The sequence below is a fragment of the Sorex fumeus genome, unplaced genomic scaffold (genome assembly GCF_029834395.1).
Source record: "Sorex fumeus unplaced genomic scaffold, SorFum_2.1 ptg000001l, whole genome shotgun sequence".
Taxonomy (NCBI): Eukaryota; Metazoa; Chordata; class Mammalia; order Eulipotyphla; family Soricidae; genus Sorex; species Sorex fumeus.
In genome coordinates, this window is record NW_026606058.1 from 1,747,319 (window position 1) to 1,756,874 (window position 9,556).

General features: G+C 68.3%; 1 protein-coding gene across 1 annotated transcript; it reads left to right on the forward strand.

The window, feature by feature from the left end:
* Positions 1–257: 257 nt before the first annotated feature.
* ADAMTSL4 (ADAMTS like 4) lies at positions 258–8,760 on the forward strand. Its single transcript, XM_056123024.1, has 18 exons — positions 258–447; positions 2,123–2,199; positions 2,314–2,371; positions 2,498–2,844; positions 3,024–3,633; positions 3,818–3,920; positions 4,404–4,540; positions 4,991–5,195; positions 5,308–5,480; positions 5,573–5,681; positions 5,766–5,951; positions 6,050–6,179; positions 6,323–6,527; positions 6,947–7,123; positions 7,577–7,783; positions 7,860–8,039; positions 8,220–8,364; positions 8,450–8,760. The coding sequence occupies exons 2-18, from the start codon at positions 2,177–2,179 to the stop codon at positions 8,584–8,586; spliced, it is 3,132 nt and encodes a 1,043-aa protein (XP_055978999.1). The 5' UTR covers positions 258–447; positions 2,123–2,176; the 3' UTR covers positions 8,587–8,760.
* Positions 8,761–9,556: the final 796 nt, after the last annotated feature.

Consider the following 9,556-nt stretch of genomic DNA (forward strand, 5'->3'; position numbering starts at 1 on the left):
CGGGCTCGGGGCCCCAAATTCAATCCCTGGAGTCCCAAGCGGTCCCCTGGGCACCTCGGGTGAAGAAACCGAGGTAGCACGTCACCCGCAGCGCGCGGGTGAGGCACGGGGGGCTCGCGGGGAGGCCCAGCGGGGGCGAGGGCCACGCCGAGCGGACGGGGGGTCGCGCGAGGCCTGGCCTGCGCGCCGCCCCCAGCCGGGCAGCAGCCACTGGGCTGCGCGCCCCGGAGCCGCGGGAGGCCACGGGCGGGCGCGGGTGGCCGGTGTCGCCGCGCGCGGGTGGAAGGCGCGGGCGGGGCCGGCGCGGGGTGGGCGGGCCGGGGCGGGCCGGGGCGGGCCGGGGGCGGCGGCCGCAGAGCCGCTCCAGGGCCGCAGTGGCCGCCGCCGAGCGAGGCCGCCTCGGGAGAGCCCTGGGCGCAGACGGGCCGCCGGGGCCGCGCCGAGCAGGTACGGAGCGTCCCGGGCCCCGGTGGCCCCGCTCTCCCGGCCCGCTGGCCCGGCTGCCCCGAGCCGGGTCCCCACGCACCGGCGGGACTTCCCGTGCCGGGTGGAGTCCTGGGGAGGGGGCTCCGATCCCGACCCCCGGGGGCTCCGCGGCCGCCTGCCACCGAACCGGGGCCTCTGGCCCGCGCCGCGCGCCGCGCGCAGCGCCAGGACCCCTTTTACGCACGCGGGGGTGCAGGTGGAGACCACCTGCTGGGCCGGTCACCCAGCGAGCAGGCGGGGCGGACGCGGGGTGCCGAGGCGCGCTTTAGGGTGAAGGGGTCAGCCGCGTCCAGGTCCTGCAGCCCCACGATCGGGGAGGACGGGGGGTGGTCCCCAGAGGCCAGTGTGCAGCGCGCTGTCCCCGAAACTGACACTGTCACTGTGGACCTCTTCCTCTCCGCCTCCAGCTGAAGGGCAGCGAAGGGGCTTGGAGCAGCACTGTGTGTGCCTGCACTGGGGACAGGGTGTCATGTGGGCCCCTGCCAGTGGGGCAGGGTGTGTGTGGGCTGAAGTGGGCGGGGGGGGGGGGAGGAGGGGAGGGGGGGACTTTTCCAGAGCGGGATCCAGGCCAGGCTGGGTCTCCAGGAACTCACGTCACCCCACCCCCACCCCTGACTTCTCCAGGGAGCTGCCCAAGCCAAAGGCAGCTCAGGCCGGGATTATGTGTACTGACTGGTAGACCTGACCCAAGGTGGGGTGGGGACAGGCGAGGGGACCCAACCTCAGAGAAGGGCACCGCGATCTCCACTACCGTGCCCCTTCCCTGTCCCTTTCCGACCTCCTGACACAGACTCAGGCTGAGATGGAGGCTTGGGGAGGTGGCCAGAGCAGGTCCCTGGAGCCCCGGCCAGAGCCAAATGGGCAGCCCAGCCCCAGGCTCAGATTCCTCCTGGCTGCCCCCTCCCCCGCCCCAAGGGCCTGGGGTCGCCAGAGAGAGAGAGAGAGAGAGAGAGATTGGGGCTGTTTTTCTGCCCCCATCACACCCCTCCCTCCCAGCTGTCTGCCCGCAGCTGGCCACGGGCTCCTTGGATCCCTTTCCCCGGAGCCTTCCACATCCAACAGAAACATTGTTTTCCTGGGGAGCAGAGTTAGAGCAGCAGGCGCGGGGCAGGAGGGCGCCAGTGGGCAGAGGAGCCGCTGGCTAGGGCCAGGGAAGGGAGGTCCAGGCCCCTTCCCCGCTGACAAAGTCCGTGCATGTCCCCCTACTTGGCGCTGGGGAATTCTGAAGGGGTCTCTCAGCCCGACAGAGAAGGACCTGCAGCAAGTGAGCGCCTGGGTCCCTGAGCCAGAGCCATCCGGGCAGGTGGAGGTGCCCTTGCCTGGGGTCCCACGGAAACGGGATAGATGGGGAAGGGCCCCCCGGAGCTTGGGTCAGCTCTCGGGAGGGGCGGGCCTGGCCTCGCTGCAACCCCCACACTTGGGCCGGGCTCTCCGCACGCGCGGGGAGCGGGCGGGAGGCGTGACCAGAGCTGGCCAGCAGCGAGGGTGAGGTCAGACCCCCACCCTTGGCGCTGCGCTCCGCGCTCCACCAGGACAGCGCCGGCTCGGGGTCCCCTCTTGGCGCTCCTGGGCGTGCGGGGCTGCCCCCCACCCCCTGCCGTGGGGGAGCGCCAAGTGACCCGCTGGTGTCCCGCAGCGCCCCCAGCCCAGATGCCCGCCTAGCGCCTTCCCCGCGCCTTCTGGAGGAGTGATGGAGGAGAGGAGGGCTGGCAGGTGCGGGGGGCGTCCTGCGGCGGGCGGGGCGGGAGGGGCCCGGGAGACCCCGGGGGGCGTCTGGGGGGGCTGTGCAGCCCCCCGCACCGGCGGACGCGCCCCTCTGGTTTGCAGGCCACCCTGGTGTCTGCTGCTCCTCCTGTCGCTCCCTCAGCTCGGCCTGGACCAGGAGGTGAGGGCCGCGCCCACCTCCCCGTTATCCCGACCCGACGCCGCGCCCACTCCCAGTGCCGCGCGCGGGGTGGGGGTGGGCTCGCGCCCGCCGCCCCCTAAAATCCCGCCAACTTCGCTCGCACAGGTCTCCCCTGGACCCTTCCTGCAGACGCCCGCTGACGAGGGCCCCGTCCCGGAGGGCGTCTGGGGGCCCTGGGGCCCGTGGGCCTCTTGCTCCCAACCGTGTGGGGTGGGGGTGCAGCGCAGGAGCCGCTCATGCCAGCTCCCCAGCCCGCAGCACCCCCGCAGCCTGCCCCTCCCGCCCCGCACCCCAGGGCGCCCGGAAGCCCTGCTGCGCCAGGGCCAGGGCCCCAGGCCCCACAGTCCCCGAGAGACCCTCCCCGCGCAGCCTTGGGGAAGAGGAGGCGCACCTCGAGGTCCGGCTTCCCAGGCCGGGCGGGAGGAAGCCCAGGAGACCCCCGGACCCCGGAGGTGAGGGGTGGGGCGCGGCGGCTTTGGAGGGAGGCTCGGCGGAGGTGGGGCGCGGGGAGGTTGGGGCCAGGGCGGAGCGCTAGGGCGGGGTGGGGCTTGGAATGTGGGCGAGCTGGGGCTCAGAGGTTGGCGGGCAGGGGGGGTCCGAGCCTGCCAGCGTTGCGATCCATGCTTCTCAGGTCCCGGGTCCGAGACCCCATCAAGCCAGGGATGTTTGGCTACGGGAGAGTGCCCTTTGCCTTGCCACTGCATCGGAACCGCCGGCACCCCGGGAGGCCACCTCGGTCTGAGAGCTCCCCGCCCCCAGAGCGCCCAGAGGGGACTCCAGGAGGAGAGCTGTCCCCTGCAAATCGGACTGCCCACTCCACACCCCCTCCGGCAGAACCCCCGAGCCCCAGCGCTGTTGGGGCAGGAGTGCCCGCTAGAAGCCCGCCTGTCCCCACAAGTGCCCACCTTCCAGCCCAGGCCCACAGAAGTGTCCAGCCCGCAGCTCTAGAAGCAGACAGCTCCCTCCGCGCTTCCTCTCAGCCCGCGAGGCCAAGGGTCCAGCCTTGGGCCCATTCCCAGACGACAGAAAGACACCCTAACCGCTTCCTTCCTGTCCCCCGGGGCCGAGGCCAGCAGAGCCGGGAGCACAGGAGGTCTGGGGAGACCCCCCACAGGCCCCTTGCCGGCTGGCTGCCGCTGCTGAGTGACACCCCCCAGACCGGCTCCCGGTGGAGCATCTTTGCCCCCAGCAGTCCAAGGTGTTCCGGGGAGCCCGAGCAGCTGAGAGCCTGCTTCCAAGAGGTGAGCGCCACTCACTCTGCCACCCAGCCCCCCGGCCCTCCCTGGAGTCCCCGAATCCAAGCCAGACCCTCAGCCTCCCCCGTAGCTGGAGCTCCTGCATAGCCCATGCCTCCCCCGAAACCGGCTTGACCCACACCCCCGTTTTCCTCCCCAGCTCTGACACCTCTGTATCCCCCCACCTCAGCCCTGCCCCCCGGAGCAGCCGGACCCCCGGGCCCTGCAGTGCGCAGCCTTCGACTCTCAGGAGTTTATGGGCCAGCTGTACCAGTGGGAGCCCTTCACGGAAGGTGAGGTGTCTTCCTGCGACCCTCCTCTCTGCATTTGACCCCTGGGTCACATCTCCTCTCCCTTCCACCCTCCCCCTGCCAGGCAGGGGCAGGAAGGGGACAGGTAGGCCCTGTGGGTAGCTGGCAGCAGAGGGCTCAGGCTGGCAAATCCCTCCCCGGGGGTGGCCTGTGCTTGCTGGGGTGCTGTGACCCTGGGCGGAGCTCCCTCGTGACCGGCCTCCTGGCTTGGGATCTAGGTGTCCTGCTCCTTCAGAGTGAGACAAACGCTGAGTTCTGAGCTCAGCGGACGCAGGTTTCAAATACGCTCCAGGAATTTCAAATACCCTCTGCTGGTCTCTGTGACCCCCGCTGACCCACCCTCATTCTTACCTGATCCTCAGAGTCACCTTTCAGAGTGCAGAAGTGTCCATTTTCCCCTCAGAAGCTGAGACCTAGGGGAGCCCTCAGCCCATCGGGCTCACACCCCTTCGCCTCTGCTCTCAGTCCAGGGCTCCCAGCGCTGCGAACTCAACTGTCGGCCTCGTGGCTTCCGCTTTTATGTCCGTCACACCGAGAAGGTCCAGGATGGGACCTTGTGTCAGCCCGGTTCCCTCGACATCTGCGTGGCAGGACGCTGTCTGGTGAGGGCGGGTGGAACAGACACGCACACACACTGTCACACTCACACGCACACGCATTCAGACACTCCCATTCTCATTCACACACCCACACATACTCTTTCTCACACTTACATGCACTCAACACTCACACACTGTCACCCTCAGACATTCACACACACACACACACACACACACACACTCACATTCATACACATTCACACGGTGAGGTCAGAGAGAGGAAAGATCTCTGCCACACTGAGCTGAGCGGAGATTAGAGGGAAAGTTCTAGAAGGACCCTCGCCATCAGGCAGGCCCATGCGGGGAAGGCTGGCTGGGAGGGTGCCCACAAACGTGCATCCTCAGTGCTACGGGGAAGGGGGTGGGGGTGGGGTGCCAGGACAGGTCGGCTCAAAGACCCCAGGGCACCAGGCTGGCTGTCACGTGGTGATGGGCTTCTTCCTGTTCCCTCAGAGTCCCGGCTGTGACGGGATCCTGGGCTCGGGCAGCCGTCCAGATGGCTGTGGTGTCTGTGGGGGTGATGATTCCACCTGCCGCCTTGTCTCAGGGAACCTGACTGACCGGGGCGGCCCTCTGGGCTATCAAAAGATCCTGCTCATTCCTGCCGGGGCCTCTCAGCTCCAGATCGCCCAGCTCCGGCCCAGCTCCAACTACCTCGGTGAGGCCCAGGCCGGTGCTCCGCTTGGCAGCCCTGCAGCCCTGCGATCCGAGCGCCAGCCCTGGGTCCGAGGGCAGTGACCGCTGACTGGCTCCTCCTCCCCTGCCTGCAGCACTTCGAGGTCCCGGGGGCCGCTCGATCATCAATGGGAACTGGGCAGTCGATCCTCCCGGGTCCTATACGGCGGGGGGCACCACCTTCCAGTACCGCCGTCCCCCCCGGGAGGAAGGCGTGGGTGAGAGCCTGTCAGCCCAGGGTCCCCTCACACAGCCCGTGGACGTCTATGTAAGTGCCGGGGACAGCTCGGCTCTGCCGGGGGCACCCTGGGCTCGTCCCCATGTCCCCAAGTGCGTGTTGCTGACTGCGTCTCTCCCCAGATGATCTTCCAGGAGGAGAACCTGGGTGTTTCTTACCAGTATGTCATCTCCTCGCCCCCCACCCCCGAGACCCCCACCCCTGAGCCCCGTGCTCCCCTCCCGCTGCCTGGTAAGGCTGTATCCCACTCTTGGGGAGAGCTGGGGGGGCCCCGGCGATCGGGGCCCCTGACGCGTCTCCTTCACTCTCCTGCAGAGACCTTGAAGGCGGTGCCCCCGGCGGTGGCAGCCCCCCGGCCCGCCCGCAACCCCGGCACTCGGCATCGGCAGGTGCGCATCCCCCAGGTGCTGGCGCCCCCTCAGCCCCGGAGCCCTGGGGGCACCCCCTCCGGCTACTGGAAGCAAACAGGGCTCTCTGAGTGCTCAGCGTCCTGCGGGGAAGGTGGGTCACGCCCCCAGGCCCCGAGAGGGCTCTCCGCTCAATGAGGCTGGGCCACCCCGGGAGGGTTCAAGCCCATCTGTTCCCTCTCACCTCCGCAGGTGTCTTGCACCCCATCTTTCTCTGCATTTCTCGGGAGTCCGGGGAGGAACTGCATGAACGAAGCTGTGCCACAGCCAGCAAGCCCCTGGTGTCCCTGAAGCCCTGCCACGGCCCTCCGTGTCCTCCGTTGTGAGTGTGGCCCCAGGAACAGAGAGAATTGGGGGTGGCGTAGGTCCTGGGCTCCAGGTGCTGACTGTGGCTTTAAGAGCCAGCCTTGTCCCCGGAGGGCCTAGGAGCACAGTCCCCCGCCACTGTGTGCCCTGTGCCCACAGCTGGGAGGCCGGCGAGTGGACATCATGTAGCCGTTCCTGCGGGCCTGGGATCCAGCACCGTCAGCTGCTCTGCCGCCAGGAGTTTGGGGCTGGGGGCTCCTCGGTGCCGCCCGAGCGCTGTGGCCACCTGCCCCGGCCCAACGTCACCCAGGCCTGCCAGCTGCGCCTCTGCGGCCACTGGGAGGTCCAGTCCCCCTGGAGCCAGGTGAGCGGGAAGAGACGGCGGCGGGGGAGGGGCACCGGCCAGCCAGGGCAGGGTTTTGCCCACCTTTCAGCAGCGCGTGTCTGCAGACAGGTTCAAAGGTGTCACTCTAAGAGGAGACCGAGGGGCTGGAGCAATAGCACAGAGGGTAGGGCGTTTGCCTTGCACGCGGCTGACCCGGGTTCGATTCCCAGCATCCCATATGGTCCCCTGAGCACCGCCAGGGGTGATTCCTGAGTGCAGAACCAGGAGTAACCCCTGTGCAACGCTGGGTGTGACCCAAAAAGCAAAAAAAAAAAAAAAAAAGGAGATCGAGTGGGGCCTGGCGTTCTGCTCCTTGGCCCACAAGCCACGGGGCCAGCATGGAGCAGGTGTGCTGGGAAACAGCACCACTCATGCACCCCTCACCCTGCACCCTGCAGTGCTCAGTGCGGTGCGGGCGTGGCCAGCGGACCCGGCAGGTGCGCTGCGTAGGAAACAACGGGGACGAAGTCAGCGAGCGGGAGTGTGTGCTGGGCCCCCCGCGGCCCCCCAGCAAGGAGGCCTGTGACATGGGGCCCTGCACTACGGCCTGGTTCCACAGCGACTGGAGCTCCAAGGTGGGCCCCTGTACCCCTCAGAACCTTTCCGGCACAACTGGGTAAGCTGCTGCTTTTGGGGGGTGGGGGTGAGGGGTGGTTCCTGAGCCAGGCCCTGCCGTGCTTGCTGCTGGCTTTGAGCTCAAGGGTCGCTGCTGGGATGCCAGGGATCATAGCCTGGCCAGCTGTGTGTAAGGCAAACGCCCTGCCTGCTGTGTGTACGATGTCTCCGGGTCCTGGAAAAGCTTCTGAGCTAGGGCAGAAAATGTAGGCTTCGGCCCGGGGAGGGCTCCTCGTTCCAAGGGGCTGGGGGATCCTGGGATGAGGATGCTAAGTCCTGCCGGTGTCCCCTCAGCTCCTTGGGGACACGTCCTCTGCCTACTCCGCCTTTTCAACCCGGTTCCTTTGGGGGCACTTTTTGGTCCCCAGGACTCAGCCCTCACTGAGCTCCTGACTCATTCTGCTTGTCTGCAGTGCTCAGCCGAGTGCGGGACGGGGATCCAGAGGCGCACTGTCCTCTGCCTGGGCAGCGGGGAGGCTCAGGGCACCGGCCCGGCCGAGGCCGGGGCAGGAGGCCCCGCGCACAGCTGCGCCCCGGGGACCCGCCCTGCCGACATGCGGGCCTGCAGTCTGGGGGCCTGCGAACTGAGCTGGCGCTGGTTTGCCGGGCCCTGGGCCGAGGTGAGCGGTGGGCCTGGGGGTGGCAGACGGACTGGGCTCCCTCGGGGCACCTCACAAGCTCCTGTCTGCCACGCAGTGCTCCTCAGAATGCGGCTTGGGCACCCAGCGCAGAGACCTCATCTGTGTGTCCAAGCTGGGCACCGAGTTCAACGTCACGGCTCCCAGTAGCTGCTCCCACCTGCCCAAGCCCCCGGCCCTGCGGTCTTGTCAGGGCCACAACTGCCGGGATCGCTGGTTCTCCACCCCCTGGAGCCCGGTGAGTGCCTGGCACCTGGCCCTGCCCCAGGCGCAGCCTCAGGGAAGGGGATCCGGGAGGATGGGCCCTGCGGGGTGACACTGTAGATTGGGGGACCCTGGAGGGCCGCCCCTGCGCCACTCAGTTCAGAGGCCAGGGGGACGCAGCTTGGGTCTGATGCGGTAGCTGGGGCCTCCCCAGTGCTCTCGCTCCTGCCAGGGCGGTGTGCAGACCAGGGAGGTGCAGTGCCTGACGGCCAACCAGACCCTCAGCGCCCGGTGCCCTCCGCACCTGCGCCCCTCCAAGAAGCGGCCGTGCAACAGCCAGCCCTGCGGGCAGAGCCCTGGTAAGAACCCTCGCCCAGGCTTCAGGAGGGCAGGAGTAGCCCGAGCACCCCGCCTCAGGTGCCCGCTGGTCTCCTCTGTCCCCAGATGACCAGTGCCAGGACAACTCTCCACACTGCCCCCTGGTGGTGCAGGCCCGACTCTGCGTCTACCCCTACTACGTGGCCACCTGCTGCCGCTCCTGCGCCCACGTCCTGGACAGGCCCGCCGCGGAGCCCGCCTGAGGGTCCCGGGGACCCCTCCCTCGTGCTTTCCTCATGCCACTCAGTCACCCGTCGGCGTGGGGGCGAGTGTGCTGTGTGATTCACCCCAGCACGTGCGTCTGGGCTGGTCTGGACACGCGTGCGACTTCTCAGAAGCAAGACCGAGTGGAAACGGGGGGCGGGTGGGGGCGGGGGGCCTGAACTTCCCTTTTCCTGCCAGGCGAGGCGGGAAGCAAGTGTGCAGCCCCGCAGCAATCTGCATCCCGGGTCCTCGATTGCCACACCTGGCTTGGTCGCTTCCCCACGCACAGAGTGGGGCAGGGGCTCAGTTCTGCCTTCCCCCAGGAAGAGATGACCACCCCAGCGCAGGGCCAGCCGAGCAGGGGCCGGAGCAGGGAAGTGTCTGAATCGGGTACCCCACCGCCTAAGGAACGGTTTCTACCCCAGAATCTATTTATTTTTTATTAAAGAGAATTGTGGCGAACGAGAAGCAGGCTCTACCCGTAAGGGCCACCTTAGTCGGCAGGGCGCGAGCGGAGGAAGGGGGCGAGCACCCAAGAGCAGGCGCGAGGAGCACCTGGCCCGCGCCAGAGGCCCTGCTGTTTGCGCACTGACCACTAGAGGCCCCCGCTCGCGCTGATCGGACGTGAACTTGGCGCTGGGGTGAGGCCAGAGCTGCCAGGGCCGGTGATGAATTAGCCCTTTGGAATCTGGTGACGTTTGCTTCGGCCTGGACTGGAGCTGGAAGGCGGCTGGATTTCCGGGGTCTTTTTTTCCCCACCGTGTACCCAACTTTGTTTCCCCCCCTTTCTGCGCTCTCCGATTTCGTTATCGAGCTCTTGGGGTCTTGCTCTTCCAAGGGTTGGGGGGAAGGAAGTGACCTCGTCTCCCCGCCCCACCCTATTTCCGCAGCTGGAGGGCCGCGGCCGGGGTGGGGCGGGGCGGGGCTTGGGGGCGGGGCTTGGGGCGGGGCCGGGCTCTGCCGGGGCGG

Excerpts from the sequence above, each read along its gene's own strand:
- ADAMTSL4 (XM_056123024.1), top strand. The coding sequence starts at position 2,177 with ATGGAGGAGAGGAGGGCTGGCAG. Across the intron at positions 2,200-2,313 it reads GAGGAGAGGAGGGCTGGCAG|GCCACCCTGGTGTCTGCTGC; the intron begins GTGCGGGGGGCG and ends TCTGGTTTGCAG. Across the intron at positions 2,845-3,023 it reads GAGACCCCCGGACCCCGGAG|GTCCCGGGTCCGAGACCCCA; the intron begins GTGAGGGGTGGG and ends CATGCTTCTCAG.